Source organism: Musa acuminata, chromosome BXJ1-9 (genome assembly GCF_036884655.1).
Source record: "Musa acuminata AAA Group cultivar baxijiao chromosome BXJ1-9, Cavendish_Baxijiao_AAA, whole genome shotgun sequence".
Classification (NCBI taxonomy): domain Eukaryota; kingdom Viridiplantae; phylum Streptophyta; class Magnoliopsida; order Zingiberales; family Musaceae; genus Musa; species Musa acuminata.
Genome location: NC_088335.1, coordinates 9,850,854 through 9,867,500, shown reverse-complemented (window position 1 = coordinate 9,867,500; position 16,647 = coordinate 9,850,854). Strand labels below are relative to the sequence as shown.

The window sequence follows — 16,647 nt, the reverse complement described above, 5'->3', positions numbered from 1 at the left end:
TCAATAAACCTTAAGAAAAATTTATATTATAAAAGGTAATAAAAAAAATTTGAGGATTGTTATTTGAGTTATTGATGCAAAAATCATAAGTAAATGATCTATTTAAGTACACAATCCTATTTCCAAATTAATCATTTGTTGATGAAAAATATGACATTCATATTAAACTCAAATATAAGACCTATTATCATGCAAGTCTCACCAAACATAGTGTATAAACACTTTTAAATGCTAAAAAATTTAACATATTTTTTTTATCCTTATATATATATATAGTGTCGGTGAGCAGCTTCGAGGGGTGACGGTGGCATGAAACGCGGTTGGAGTTGGGCCCACATTAAAAGCGTGCGCATTCTCCGGCATTAATGTCAATCCATCTTCATCAAATTACTTATTTTTATTCTTTTTCGAACCTCATATATTTATTTTTCACATGACTTATTAGTCCGTTCGACATCTATTCATAAGTTTAGTTCGAATTGTTATGATCAGAAGTGTTGACTAGTTTGGTACTGACAAAGTTGTCAGATTGGATCCCGTTTTAATCGATTTGAATGAAAGAAAATTTGATTTTTTTTCTTAGAAATTTGTCCTCATAGTAGTTTTTTTTTCTAAAGGTGATGGTTTTTAGTGTTGATGGAGACTTCATTGTCCTGAGATTTAATTTCGACTTCAACAATTCGAATAGAAAGGAAAATCGACACTCCTTTTTAAATTGGTTTAAGTAGGAATTTTGTAAGATCGATTATAATGTGGGAATAATTGATTTCGTCTTATTTGACGTGTGTAATACGTGGAATAAGAGGGAAAAGAAGGCAATCTGCACATTGATTTAGCTGGTTTTGACCTAACTATGTGATGTAACCTTTGCCGGCCACTCTTAACGCAATTCTCCAATCCCTTCTTTTCTAAGTGTTGTTGGTAATCAAATATGGTGTCGTTCTACTATGCGTTTTGAGCTTCCACGCCCAATTCTTTCCAAACATGTTGACCTCTCAGGTCAAATGAAGTTCGGCGGTAGTCAATCATTTCAACGATGTTTCCAAACGTGTTGACCTCGATGGTCAAAAAATGTTCGGCAGCGGTCAGTTATTTTTCAACATGATGGTGGGTAAGTGGACATAAATTTATGATAAAAAATATATATCTAATCATGGGTCACATCAGATACATGGGAGGAGGATCCAAAAAAATGTTCGGCAGCCATTTTTTTTTTTTTCAGTTTAGAGTTACGATAACGATAAATATTTGCAATAAAACTATGGGCCCTTGTACGAAAATTACTTATGATAAACCCTTACGTAAAACAATAATAATAGCTCTCGCATCTCTTACTTTTCTATTAGAGGGTCATAAGTAAAACGTATAAGAGCTAGATTATCGGAGTCGACGAAGACGATGATAGATCCAATGGATCCGAAAAATCATTTGATATGCTTTTTATTTTTTTATTTTACTATTATGTTTGATGATAACGATAAATTTTTATAAGAAAACTATAGGCCAGATTGCTTATGATAAACCCTTGAGTAAAATTTTTACCGAGGTCAATATGGTGGCAATGATATGTTCAATAGAGATAAAAATAAAATAATTTTTTCACATAGAGATGCTTTACAAAATTTTTTTTTAATTTAAATGCTTTTAAAAAATTAGTCAAAGTAAGAGGTTTTTTTTTTTTTTTGAGAATTCATCATATATATAACAAGACAATTAATCTTTCAAAGTTAAGACACTGTGCAAAAAAAATTTAAAAGTTAAAAGATTTTTTTTATGAGAATTTACCCAAAATATATCATTACAATTAATCTTTGTAAGTTTATCAGTAACCTAATGACGTTGAAACTAGAAAACATGGGAGTCAAATAGTTGATGAAATTAATAAAAATATTATAGATATTTTTATTTTTAACAATGAGCTTATTGGATGAAATGCTAACATGGACGACATTTATAATTTATAGGAAATTAAAATATAATCAAAATTTTTAAAGAAATAATATAATCAACACAAATACGACATGATCAAGGATGAATAATATGATTTTTTTTAATTTTAATAAATTATTTTTAAAAATTATTATTATTATTATTATTATTATTATTATTATTTTAAAAAAATTAACTATTTTGGTTGATAAATATTTTGAAAATTCATCGTAGGATCCAATCATCTCTTTAATATAGTCAGAAGTTAAGTTTTTGCATGATAGTTAATTAAAGCTTAAGAAGGCAATTGGCATAAATTAAAATTTTAGGCAAAATTGGCCACTAAATTAAAGGATTAGTGGTGTTTGTTACCCTATTTCTTGTATCTTTCAATCCATCCGTGAATGATCACTCTACTCCCACCAACTCCATCTTCTTTCTTATGAGAAAAGGTTGGTGATGCTAATGTACAAACACAAAAATGCAAGAACAAAATGAACACTTGATGCTTCAAACAAAGATGTCAAACATGAAATAATTAAAGATGTCATTTATCATGTTATGCGAATCGAATGAGGCCAGACACCATCAAACAACAGAAGCAAGTTTTGTCTTGTTCAGTGCATCATCACTTTAATTTCCTACCTCTTCTCTCTCTCTCTCTCTCTCTCTCTCTCTCTCTCTCGTGTTCTTATCCCCAATCCACACCTTATTACATTTTTTATGGTTACATAGCTAGAAGTAATAAATAACATGGAAAGTAAAATGGTGATGAGAAATATTAGGAGAACGTAATGCTCTTCCCAAATTACACCCGCAATCGGTATCTTCCACTCTTCCCGTTATACCCCTGTGATACGCTTCCGATAATGCCCCCGAAAGTTTTAACTCTTCTTCCCGTCTTCTCCCCCTTCGTAGTACGCCTTCTTCCTCCTCTCCGCTCGCGCGCACGTGCAAATCACGAGGAAGCACGCGGCGTAGACGCTGTGCACGCGCCAGTTGGCCCGCGGTGCCTCGCCGCTCACCGCGCGGTGGAACACGGCCGCGTAGTAGTGCACCCCCACCGCCAGGCCGATCACCATCTGCGCCAGGGCGAGCGCCCGCGCCGACGCACCGCCACCGCCGGCGTTCTTGCCGCCGGAGAACACCGCGACCAGGTCGGCCAGCTGCAGCACCAGGTACATTAGGTAGCCGGTCGTCTGCGCCGCCTGCGTCCAGGTGTAGGAGCCCGGCGAGGTGGCGTAGAAGAACCGCAGGGGCTCCAGCCCCGTCGCCAAGGCGGTCAACGCGAGGGTGGCAAAGTAGATGGCGAGATAGGCCTGGATGAAGAGGAGCAGACGGTGGAGGGAGAGGTAGGTACGGAGGCGGCGGAAGAGGAGGGTGAAGAGGAGCAGGGGGAGCGCGAGGAAGAGGGAGGAGAGCACGGGGGCAACCTTGGGGGCGAAGCTCTTGCCCACGTAAGGCTTGACGCCTTCGGCGATGCCGCGGTTGGCCGCGGAGATGTAGGCCTTGGAGGTGGTGGAGAGGCGCTCGAGGTCGGGGAGCAGGCGGGAGGGGAGCTCCCGAAAGTCGGAGATGAGATCCGTGTGGTCCATGTCGTCCATTGTCTCCATCCAGGCCGTCGATTCCTCCGGCTTCGCCTTGGGCATGGACGGCTTCGTCGCCACGGGAGGCTTGCTGGGTTGCTGCGGTTTGGGAGCTTTGGGGGCGGATGTGGTCTTGATCTTGGCAATGGGCGGATCAAAAACCGATTTTTTGGAAGATTTGGTGGAATTGGAGGTGGAATTGAGAGATTTGAGCTGGTCTTTGGAGGATTTTGTCAGATTGGACTTGATAAGCTTGATGGTTTTGAGAAGCTTGGTGGAATTTGAGGTTTTCAAGGTGGCGTCAAGGATTTTACCGAGCTTATTCTTGGTGGTTTTGTTGGATTTGGAATCCATGGCGATGGCGGCGGCTGCGGCAGCTGTGGCGGTGGAGTTGGTCTTTTTGGGCTTTAAGAGTTTGGTCTGGTTTTTAGTCCCCAAGAATGGTTTCTTCTTGACGAGTGTGGGATTCTGAATCTTTTCACCTTCCTCTCCTGCTTCAATCATGGATCTTTTGCTTGAAAGTTGTGGCTTTTGTGACTTCGAAGCAGGGGAAGTGGTGGTGGTGGTGGAAGAGGAGGAGGAAATGGTGAGGCTAACATGGAGGAAGAGAAGCAGCAGAAGAACAATAATGGTTGAAGAGGAGAGGGAGGCCATTTGAAGGCCTGATAGATCTAGAGTTTGGAATTTGGGAAGGAAGAGGGTGAGGAGAAGAGATCAGGGAATGCAGTGAGACTCGTCTAATATATATGGAACGCCAGAGGGAGGAAGGGGAGGAAGAACAGGTGGGAAGGTGTGGGGATTTCAAGTGGGAGCCGAACCACCGCATCTTCTTGACATGGCAGGAAGGGAAGAATGGCCACAAGGTCACATGGTGGCCGTGTGTGGCGACAAAGTGGGGGAGTGAGAGAGGCAATGGAGTCAGCTGGTCTAGTGATTAGAATAGAGTGGCAGAGACCACTGTAGGGGAATGGAAAGTACAAGAAATATCATCCTGGTTGTTAGGGTATATGTAAATCAATTCCTCCCTCCCCAGTAGATGCAGCCTTCCTGTGGCTCTTCTGTCATCCACAGTGCCCAGAGGAGTGAGATCTTCGGATCATCCTCAATAACTTCTGGTTATGGGATTCACCTAAAGAGTTCTCCTGGAACTTGTCTTGGCTAAAGTCAATGTTTATATGATGTTTAGGAGGACCGGAGTCATAAGTGAGATTTATTATCGTTTCTTACAAAAGTCAGAGTAGGCGCAAATTCTCCCAGTTTGTGACCTACCATAAGATCTATTATATTGATTGGTAAATGTTCCAATCTATTATAGATAGCAATTGTATGACCAATCATTGTGGTAAAGAAAAAAGTTTGTGGTGTTCATCAAAGTCAGCATCATTGATCTTGTTAGGGGCATAGACAATTTGCGTCTGGGGCTGTGTTCTATTCGTCATACCGAACTCAGGTGATCTCTATCTTTTCTCTTCCTTTTATGCTTGTCTAAGCTTTTGATACACCATCCTCTAGCATCCAAGGAACACCATGATTTATCAGTTTAATTATGTTTGCAGAAACAAAATATTTGTTTATTTGCTTTATACTGCATTTATGTTTGATACTTGACATGTAAATTAGTTAAGCTGGCAATGCAAGCAGCTATTTAGCTGAATTTTTAGCATAAACACCAGCATGATTAGGGACACTTTGCTTATAATATCAAAGTGAGAATGACTTTAAAGTCTTCAACAACTTGTGCTGCAAATTAGGTCTTCTGATGATTACTTGATTGATTAATTCTGATACATGGCCAATTTATTTATACACATACACTGAAGCTAAGAATGTACTATTTGTAGTACCTCAAACCTCTTCAAGATCAGGTGGGGAACCAACAATCTAGCAAGGACTGGTTGATCAGACATTATATGGACAACTGTAATGGCTTTACAGAAAAAAATTGAGGAGAGTAGTGGAATGGTAAGACAGCTGACAAGTAGACCACACTCCCCAAAGAAAAATGGACCATCACAAAAGTAAATTTTATCCCACAGAAGCAGACTATCTCTTCTAGTAGTTTGGGTCTTCTTTCTTTTTGGTTGATGGTTGTTGTATGATTTCTTTGTTTCTATGAAGTATCTTCCAACAGGGAAAAAGGTGAAAACATTGAGTTATAAATCCCATAGGATCACCTTAAGAACAAAATTGTAAAAGCTCATACACTGCATGTTGTAGAATTGATGTTGTCTCCCTGATTTCTGTGTAAACAGTATGGCAAGCAGAGATTAAAGTATCAGCTGGGACTTGGAAGACACCACTCGTGTTTTTGGATCCAAAAGGGTACGATGAAGTGTTTGCCATGTATTACCCTTGACATCTTTAGGAATTCGGATGCTATAGAACATGATAGGCTGTTCTTTTGGTGCTCATCAAGAGATGCAAGGAAACTGCTCTAGAAAGTTGAAACAGGCTTGTTGAATAAAAACCTTTCTGGTTTTCGATCATGAAAAACTAAAACCTCATTTATATGATGCCAAGCATTAAATTAAAATACACCTAATAATTTAAGTTTCCTTTCTTGATAAGGTCTGGATTATAATATCCGACAAACTGATCCTGGATGTAATAAGTATCAATCATCATGTCTTAATATTTCATTTCACTAATGTTCAACAAACAGAGAGAATTTTTTGAGGGGCTTCATTGTAAAAATGTTAAAAAAGGTTGGTTGGATTGTGCCTAATAAGTCCATAATTCAATCTCAAACAGTCCATTTGAGACAATTTAGGACCATTACAAGTTCCTGTGATCTGTGGCTACCACTGTGCTTCATTTTGCCAACATTTTTCTTCTATGCTCCTTCTGTAGTTAACCCCTAAAACATGCATGACATTTCTTGCTTCTTTTACAATTCTCAAATCCACTCTCGAGTGTGATTTGCATCAAAGCTCCATCCTAAAGTTTCTTGGTGCAATCATATTAGCAAAATCTACATTTTGTTTCAAAGAGTGATAGTTAAGATGTAAAATTCATAAGTAATTTCTATCTTTTTTTTTTCTTTGGATTTGTTGAAGAAGTGCCCCACTTTGGTCAATAATCCACATCTTTCTTGTAACAGGGGGCCTGGAGTAGTCAATGCAAAGGATTTTAATGTACATTGTGATGTGAGGTGCTATCAGACATACACAAACATCTAAAAGTCAGTTTCATCTTTAAGCTCATCTTGTGGATCATTGACATGAAAAGTAGTGCCATGAAGATTTTTTAAGGGCCCTTATTTCTTTCTACTTATTCCTCATGCCCATCTAAACCATGCAGAGAGAAATGAATTTTCTTTTCCTCTCATATCCTAAATCTTTTGTCTTGTTTATTTATCAGGTGCCTCAACATGTTTAGCACAACGGTCTAGGCACATTAAATCTTTTCATCTGATTACTTAAGCTGGCTTGTGATGCTTCAGTGATCATCCATGAAGACAGGTATCTCCAAACAGATTCTCTCTAGTAAGCTCAAACATCTAGTTGAATGAGCTTGGTCTTAGAGAATGTAACTAGACTAGTGTAATACTATGATTTCCAATCTTTTGTATTTACAGGGAGATTCTTGATTTTGAAATTTGAACCTCCACGTAAATAGCCTATGTGCTAAATAATCTGCAAATTTGCTGCAAGTACAGATATAGTCAAGTCAAGTAAGATCAAATTGCAGGGAAAACTTAGTCTAGGTAAAGATATTATTGGCCTCTAGTCTTAAAGTTGGTGAAAAGGAAAGGTCAACCACCTCCATTATAACTTCATTTCATATCCTCTTCTTTTTTCTTCTTCGATGTGCATTACATAGAATCAGTCGAATCCTGCCCGAGGCCAAATGATGGTGGATCCACTAGGTTGTTAGAATGATGCCATCATTTGACAATTAGGTTCTTCAGGTCCCACTGGTGCCATACTGTGTCATGCATGTATTATTATCCCTCGTTAGGCTTGTCGACACACAACTCATGAACTATTGAAAGGAAATTGAGCAGATGGCACAGCTGGCCAAACAGAAAAAATTTTCAGGCTAAATGGTTCATGACTTGGTGCCAAAATGAATAAAATTTACACCTTGCAAGACAAAAGACTCATTTCATGACCGAATGCGTCTGTTTGATGTTGTGTCTCTGAAAAAGCATTACAGATCTGCGTTTACTTTGACACACTTTGTGCCATATATATCAAACCACTGTCTTCTTAATCTTGTTTCAGTTACATCTGAGCGACATGTCTATGATTGTTTTGCAGGGCACTTCGATTTGTCTTCTATCATCTGATGTCAGAAAGCTTCCCCCCGAGGTTTCAAACATTCAGTGAACTAATGCTTCACCAAGTAGCCACATCAAGAGGGCAAGAACTCAGGAGAGACACATTAAATTCGCTATCTGCTGAATCTTATTTCAGTTGGAGCAGAGCAACATGACTATGATTGTTTTGCGGGGCACTTCGATCTCGTCTTGGACGACCCAATGTCAGAAAGCTTCCCCCAACTTACCTACACTCAGTGAACTATGCTTCATCAAGTAGCCACATCTTAATTGAACTTTGGGCCAGTGACATATCTTTACTTGAAAGCTGTGTGAAAAGAAGACCAAGATGAAGAAAAGGTGGGAGAATCCTTCAGAAGCTTTTCTAGGGTTCTAGCTTGTGCTGAAACCAGGAGTTTAACGCGGAGAAGTGAGGGTCCTCAGCCACATGAAGTGTGTCAGAGCATGTGAGGCTTTTGGTGTTGAACTCTCTAAAGCAAAGAGAACAAGTGCTCTCAGGACATTCATCAATAACTCTTCTAACCACCACAAAATATTAAACCTGCAGTAGTTTTTAGCTTGTTTCATACAGAGAAGATGAACTTTGACTTTATCATCTTCCAGCCATCTGCCACAAGAAGACATTGGCAAAAGCTCTCAGTCAGCCAATGAATGGCATTGACTTGTAGATTATGGTGCACTACTCGGAGTTTTGTGTCTATAATAATATTATTATTGGGATGCTGATGACAAGATGGTGAAGTGTTACGAGTATACAGCACTGCTGGAAACTATGGATGGAAAATTTTTACCGTCTGCAGAACAAGAACTGGAAGAACTGTTTTCCTTTTATAGTAAGGAAATAATAAAGGGAGAAAGTTTGAAAAAAAATGGGTTCTCTCTTTTCTCAAAGAGAATCTCATGTATTAAACTGAACTTAATTCATAATAAGAATAAAATAATTTATTTTTTTAATAAAAGATAAATGATGAAGATGGGATTTAAGTCTAAAACTTTATGATATACTATCAAGGTGTTTTCTAAATATATCGGATAAGGTTTTGAATTTTTGGTAAGAAGATCTGGTACATCATCATTAGACCAATATTTAGGGTGTAATTAGATCTTTATTATGAAAAATAAAAAAATATAATTTATATCATTATTTTCAGATAATATTTAAGTATATTAATTAAAAATAAATTTAAAAAATTCTGCTAAATTAATGAGAATAAAAGAAATATTGGACGAGTTGATGTAAATAGATATATGAAAAAAGAAACTAATAGTTGTAATATCTGAAAACAAAAAAGAATTGTTAGACTGAGTTGATGCTGGAATTATTTATTAGCTATATACACCAATATAAAATTCAACTTGCAAAACCCTTCTTTTTCTTTTTTGTTTGGTAGGCTCCAAATAAGCCACAGGCCCATGACTGGCCCACAAAGCCCACCGATAGCACACAACTTCACAAGGATATCATTTATAATATAAACAATTAATAAGTTGATGATTATCTCTATACAGATTAAAAAATAATTTTCTAAAATTAAAAATCAAAAAATTTGGAAAATAAAATATTTCATTTTAAAAAAATATATAAGAACCAAAATACTAAAACTATAATTATAAAAAATAATATATAGTTAATATATAATTAACAATAATCAAATAAAAACTAAAGCTTAAATATATATGTACATATAATATTTTAATGCAATATTTAGCGTTGGCTTGGAGGGTCGGCCGAGAGAGCCAACCCTATAGATAGTTCCACAAATTATGTCGGCCATATGTCTTGATAGCCATACAGCACCCACCAACACAAGGGGTGGGCGTGGCATACATAGCCAACCGACCCTTTTAATCTTAAATTTAACCCCCTCCCGTTCCTCATATAGCCCACCCTCACCAGGCCTGGCTTCCTATCTCGCGATGTGGGACTATCGTCCTCCACCCGCTTCTCTCATCGTCGATCTCGCGAGCTTCCTCGGCCGGGAGCACACCCATGCCCAGCTAATCATCGGCGCGAGCAAGGGTTTCTTTGCGTCAGGGTTCACCTTGTGGGGGAAAAAGATCGCATCTTGCTTGGGAATCGGAGGTAATGATCGCATCCTGGATTTCTTTTCCGCCGGCATCTCTGTTCTAAATTGGATGATTATATGATAGGTTTAGTTCCTCTTCCTTCAAAAGAAAAACCCAGGTTTAGACTTGATTTAGTGAGGTCCAATCAATATTGTAGACCAGTGCTTTAGACATCAGTGTGACCTGGGAGATTGAAAGCTTCCACAGCCACAGCAATTGCTGTCATTCAAATCGGATAATAATAATTTATTGCTCCTTCTAACGAGAGAAACAAAATAACACTTTGAAGTTTTAGGCACACTAATATAGAAGATTAATGCACTGTAAAGTGAAAAGAATTCATGTTTTACACACCCAACGAGGCTTCTTCCTTTCCAAACTGCTGCCTGATGCTTGGAAAGACTGAAGTTTACAATGAGCTCTGCAACTGTAGAGTTGCTATATTTATTTCTTTAGAGGAGAAACACTTTTGAAGCAGTATATACAAGTATTTTCATCTTTTTGATGGGACAATTTCTGGCCTCGACACCATCCCATCAATTTCCCAAAGAACTGAGGATGAAGATATGACCCAATCTTTTGTGAAGATTAAGGATATTTGTTTGAGACAATTTGAGTTCAATAACTTCTTCTAGTTGTAGTTCATGTCGCTAAATGCTACAAGATCTGTTTAAGTGACCCAAATAATCAAAAATTATCTAAATTTTGTTTTATTGGATTATTCTCCAACTCAAACATTTGATAATACATAAGAGAGACATTCATAAGAAGATTTGGTATAGAGCCTACTCACACAAAAGCATCATCATTAGAAGACCAGTTTCAACAGCTTAATCACCCACTGGCATAAGTATTGAAACTGATTTTTTTTTTATTAAACCAGTTTTACAACTCGAATCAAGATTTAACTCTAACATTTCTCTCACATAAAAATATTTTTTTTAGAAAAAAATTGTATAATCAAATCGAGACTACACAATTTTCCTTATCTTATTGGGGATTACAAGAATTTTTTGCTGCATTAGTAAGAGAATGTGCAACATTATTTCAATCTCTATTGATGTGTAAACTTACCAAACACATTAATTTTCTTGGCTAGCAGTGATATATCTTTACAAAGACTTATTAAAAGTCAAGAAGTCAGAATGAGTATGATAAAAAATAAGTATCAGTTTAAGTGAATCACTCTTTGACGAAGAAATTTTTAAGTTCCTTTATGTTTGACTTTCTTGAGTCCATCCCAAATCGGTCAGCATTCAGTCTCTTGGGGATTGGTGCCAAGTTATCTTTTGCACCTTGAAATAGAAATAGAAACTCATATAGAAATATGAACCATCACAAGGTAGAATCGACTGTCTTTACAGTCCTTACTAGCAGAATTGGCTTCAGTTTGCAACAGTAATCGGCGGATGACATCCTTCAGAAATAAGATTACAGAACAGCACATTAAGGCTGTCAGCGTCAACAACGAGTGTAGAAAACAAAGAAAAATGCTCACATACACAAAAAGCATTTGCGAGTGCAGTCTTGTCATCCTTTACGAGGCTACCGCCGGCGTTAGAAGCCGAGTTGCTTATGCACAGAACAACAAGATGTTGGAGAAGCCAAAGCCACCTCCGCCGACCATCCTTTGCCTTGTGGATAGAATTCAAAGCAGAAGGTGCCGATAAAATCGATGATTGCCAATATAAATTATTTGTTTGCGTGAGGCATTCTTCCCGTATTAATTCTTAGATGTGGCTGAGCTGATACAATTCGAAACCTGGCTCTTTGTCTTCAAGCTTCTTTGCTAACTTCTCTTTGAGTTGGTCTACGAGGCTGACAAATGCAGTGCGAAATAATGCAGGAAAAATAAGATATTTTACGAGAATATTTTTTTCCACTGAGACTAAGATATTCTTAAACGTTTAATTGTTTCAAAAACTTTATACCTGAAGCTTTATATTTAATGATGACTAATGTTGAAATCAACAGAATCGGCAGAAATAACTATTTCAATTTAGAATGGCAAATATGCTGTTTTTAAGGGAAAATTTGACAATAAGCTCATCGGCTATGTTTTATTTGCTTGGCGGCAGCCACCTCCGACAACTCCGCCGCCACCTCCGACAAGTCCATGTAAGAGCTCCCGCCCACCTCCACCGCCGCCGCAGCCCTCCTCGCCAGCTCCCGCGCCTTCTCCCTCCGCGCCCTCCCCTCCTCGCCTACCGACTCGGCCACGACGCGCGCCAGCTCGTCTGGGTCCGGCACCGAGTCGCCGCCCTTGCATGCTTTCACCCCCGTCCCGACCTCCTCCTCCAGCAGCCTGGCGTTCGAGAACTGGTCCGCCCCCATCGGCCACGTCAGCAACGCCACCCCCGCAGTCACCGCCTCCAGCACCGAGTTCCACCCGCAGTGGGTCACGAATGATCCCACCGCCGGGTGGTTCAGTATCGCCACCTGCGGCGCCCACCCCTGGATCACTAGCCCTCGCCCCGCCACCCGCTCCTCGAACCCCTCCGGCAGCAGCACCACGCCCCTGGTCGCCCACACGAACCGCGCGCCGCTTTGCTCCAGCCCCGCCGCGAGCGCCGCCGCCTGCGCGGGCGACAGCTCTGCGAGGCTTCCGAAGGCCACGTACACCACCGAGCCCTCCGCGCAGTTGCCAAGCCAAGCGGCCACCTCCTCGGCACCGACCAAGCTCGGCCCGCCACGCTCACCGCCGCCTCCGGGAGGCGCCAGGGGCCCCACGCCCCAGACGCGCGCGTGGCCGAGGTCGTCCCGCAGGTGTTCCAGATATGGCTTCTCGATCTCGGCGAAGGTGTTGAATACGAAACCCCAGCTGCCGATGTTGGCCAGAAATGACGCCTTTATGAACTCCGACAAGGGGTCGCCCTCCTCGTACCTCCGGTAGATGCCCGAGAGGTGGTGCCAGGGGTAAAGGGGGGATCTTGGGAGGGAGGGGAAGGGGACGAGCTCGTCGGGGTCGTCAGGATCCGATATGTTTGGCATCCGGCGCCACAGCGAGTGGACAAGGGCGAGGCAGAGCGCGCCGGAGGGGCTGAAGACGAGGTGGGGGATTCCCAGCTCGGTCGCGAGGCCGTTCGTCCAGCCGCAGAAGAAGTCAGAGAGGACCGCGGTGGGGGGATCAGTCCAGGAGCGGGCCCAGCGGAGGAGCGGGTCGTGGAGGCCGCTCAGCTCGCGCATCAGGAGGCGGACGTCGTAAAGCGGCCCAGCGTTCTCCACCCCGGGGGGAAGGTTGGTGTTGTCGGGGAAGGGGAGAACGAGGGGGGCGACGGCGGGGCAGCGAGCGAGGAGCGGGGAGAGGTGGGGAAGGTTCTTTGGGGTGACGACGAAAGTGACGGCGAAGCCGTAGCGAGCGGAAAGGAGGTGGGTGAGGTCGAGGAGGGGCAGCATGTGTCCCGACGCCGGGAACGGGACAGCCAGGACGTGGACCCGCCGCTGCAGGTTCGCCATGAGCCGGCGCTCTCCGCACTCCTCTTCCGTCTTATCTCTTTCGAGGACTGCCGTCAACATGCGCGCGATGTCAGCGCTGACGCACACACGAATGACAGTAGCGTGGAACCGCAAAGCGACCACTCGGTTTACAACTCGATGATGTGGCGGCGTCATTGACCTAAGCCGGAGGAACGAGGGTGGCGTAGTTGCGAAGATTGTGGCCCACCGAGCACGTGTCTCGGAGCATCGATTTTGTGACACGTCGATGGTGCGTATGTCAACCGTGTGGTACATCACGATCGGCCACATACATATTCATGAAATACAAAAAGACAAAAGACCAAATACAAAGGCCGAAGGAATGCGTTGACGGTGTCGATATATCCTATATATTCATGAAATAAATAATTGATGTGGTTTGAGCCGTCGGTTCTGGTCTTCCTGACCATATAAAGAAAGACGGGTTCCCAAGACGCCTATTTTTGGGAACGTCAATGATGGCCTGTTTCGGTATGAAAAACTTTGGGAGTCCCAAGTTATCTTACTCTTCCGACATGCAGAATTAGTAGTGGATCTTAAGATTTTTTTTAATTATCATTAAAAAAATATTTATTTGAGGATCAAAAGAATCACATCAAAAACTTCACCCGATCTTAATTTTCATTTCAATTAATTGAGAAGCATACATGTGGTAACAGACTTCTCGTGAAGTGGCTTAGAATCGAATTGTACTAATTCAAACGTTACCAATATTTTTTCCGATGAATTATGATTATATTTTTTATTTAAAATAATTTTATGATGATTGGTCAACCAAATTCACCATTCATATCAAATATCATATTCTTTTATTCTACATATTATAATCCAAAATTGCTATAATACTTTACCGGGGATCTCTTATCGATTGAAGCGTTTCCCTTGCACTGCACTTCTGAGGTAGAAATCCAACAGCTCCATCTCGGTCGGATGAAACCTGAAACCTGGTAGATCAAGCTCCGATCCTTTTCTGTCCATTTAGCCAGTACACAGTATTCCCCACCTGGTGCCTGATTTGTGTCGCTTGAGGAGGAACGGAAGGTTCATAAAGTGCTTATATAGGCACCTCCAAAAGCCACAGTGAAGTCCGAGGAAATGGATGGAAAGACACCAATTCCGATTGGGAACCGCCGCACTCAAACACAAATACGAAGCCAGTCAGAAAGAGCAGTCATTGTTGTTCGTTTACCGCTTTATGGACTTGACTCGTTCCAACTCAAAGTGAAAGGGATGAAGGTCCATAAAGCAGTTCCAGCGTTTAAACTCAGGCGGTTGTCAGGTACGGATGTGTCGTACTATGGATTGTTCCTCCATTAATGACAAGGGTGTGTTGCTTCCCAAACAGTATCGATGAGTTTTGTTAATCGAAGAAAACTACGTTTTGGCTGTTATAATGCATGGATTGGCGACGTTCGTCAATCTATCACGATTATTTCTTGTTTTTGTTGGAAAGGAAGAAATAATTCGACAATCTTTCTTCTTATAAATCAATCAATAAAAAAAATCACCACTAAGCTATTTAATAAAACCAATTTTAAGAAGTAATTCAAAGCATCACTGAAACTTTATGGTGGCATTGCTTTCCTTACATTTTGCCTTTAGACTTGCTCATTACAAGGAGAGTGTTTTCTAGAGGAAATGCACAGGTTCCTCGGAGAAGAAGAAGAGGAAGAAAAACGAAGTGCGTCAAGAATTCTCGACCACTGGAGAGGAACCAGGAAACATCCCTTCCATCACTTTTACTGGGTCCAAAGTCCAGCACTTGGAATGCAACAGGTCAAGACGTCCAATCTGCCATAAAACTTTGACCCCACTGCTTGACCTTAAACAAACCACCATTGCCTCCTTCCTAAGTTCCAAACCACAATCCACCCAACACTCCCTTCGGATTCCTCCAACACTAGGGATATTTTCTTCACCAGGCCGAAGTGGGAGGAACATCTAATCCTCTAGAAGCGGCGCACCAGTTGTGGACTAAAAGTTGAACTCCTTGTAACTTTCCAATACATCTTGGATATATATAAATATATATCGTCTCATGATGGCAGCTGGCCATCACCATCTATCAACTAGCACCAGCCATGACTTCTGAGTCTTCCAAACCTCAGTGCTCGTCGTCATCGTCGTCCATGGAGGAAGAACAGATGGTAGCACTGAAAGAAAATTATGATCGCCTTCTGCGCTACTAGGCAGGTCAAATGGTCTACGGTCTTCTTGGCCTTAGATCATTGTTTCTAGTCTTAGAGGTTACTAATCCACTTAAATGTCAATAATTCATCATAGGTTTTACCAATCATTTGATAAGACTAATTTAAATAATTAAAATTAGATAAAATAAAAGATAAGAATTTAGATTAAGATAAATAGATAAGGGTGATGAGATTTGTTGGATTACGGTGAATTGTTTATTATTTTAAAAAATTATATTTTATTTTTTGACTAATATAAATACTTATTTTGGGATGAATCCAAAACATTGAAAATACTAATCATTTTATTATTATTATTTTTTTCCTGAATTTTTTATAAAATCAATAAGTGTGATATGATTTGAAGAAGACAAATAAAAGTAAGTCGATTAAAAAACTCAATAAATTAATTTAAAAAAATGGTTGGCATTAGAGTAAATATCTCTTACCAGCTTCTTTCTATCTTCAAAAGTGAAAATTATCAAATTTGATAGAAAATGATTTTGTTAAGTATGATATGTAGGATTCTAATATTACTAAAGATTAAAAAAAAAGAGATGATTAAAAATATACTAAAAAATATAAGAGCTCTCTACATGCTACAATTAGAAATAGATAAGTTCCTATTTTCTCGAATCATGTTAGCATCAATATCAATAAAAATCTTAAAATATTAAAAAGTATGTTTGGAGGCACAAAGGTAAAAACTCGATAGCTTCAAATTCTTCAACTTGAATTTAAAACTCTGATGAAAGATTTTAAATTCATCACTTATTTTTTCTTAAAAGTTTTTTCTATTGTGAACTAAATAAGATCTTATGGTAAAAACCTAAAAGATTGAATAATAGTAAAAAAAGGGTTTATTAAGTTTATCTCTAATATTTGATATAATTTTTATTATTATAGAAGAAGCTAAAGATATAAGTATATTATTTGTTGATGAATTAATGAGCTCGTTTTTAGTTCATGAATAAAAAAATAAATAGATCTCCAAATAAAAATTTAAAATATACTTTTCAAATGAAGATAGATCAAAAGGACTAAAAGAAAATTTATAAACTAAATCTCAAGGAAGATATCAAAATGATAGAGCCTGTGTGTGATCTAGCGCGCGATG

The 16,647-nt window shown here is 39.9% G+C and overlaps 2 protein-coding genes, 1 long non-coding RNA gene and 1 other non-coding gene across 4 annotated transcripts; 1 reads left to right on the top strand and 3 right to left on the bottom strand.

Annotated features, from left to right (window-relative positions):
- Positions 1-2,459: 2,459 nt before the first annotated feature.
- Positions 2,460-4,430, bottom strand: LOC135593118 (uncharacterized). Its single transcript, XM_065082941.1, has one exon. It carries the CDS (start codon positions 4,167-4,169, stop codon positions 2,814-2,816), a length of 1,356 nt encoding a protein of 451 aa, XP_064939013.1. The 5' UTR covers positions 4,170-4,430; the 3' UTR covers positions 2,460-2,813.
- A 5,084-nt stretch (positions 4,431-9,514) lies between these two features.
- LOC135594555 (U11 spliceosomal RNA) lies at positions 9,515-9,645 on the bottom strand. Its single transcript, XR_010480107.1, has one exon. It is a non-coding gene; the product is annotated as a U11 spliceosomal RNA (small nuclear RNA).
- On the top strand, positions 9,524-11,734 carry LOC108953751 (uncharacterized). Its single transcript, XR_001979653.2, has 2 exons — positions 9,524-9,880; positions 11,254-11,734. It is a non-coding gene; the product is annotated as an uncharacterized LOC108953751 (long non-coding RNA).
- A 97-nt stretch (positions 11,735-11,831) lies between these two features.
- On the bottom strand, positions 11,832-13,732 carry LOC103998145 (UDP-glycosyltransferase 89B2-like). The gene has a single exon (XM_018831088.2). The coding sequence runs from the start codon at positions 13,609-13,611 to the stop codon at positions 11,911-11,913; it is 1,701 nt and encodes a 566-aa protein (XP_018686633.2). The 5' UTR covers positions 13,612-13,732; the 3' UTR covers positions 11,832-11,910.
- Positions 13,733-16,647: the final 2,915 nt, after the last annotated feature.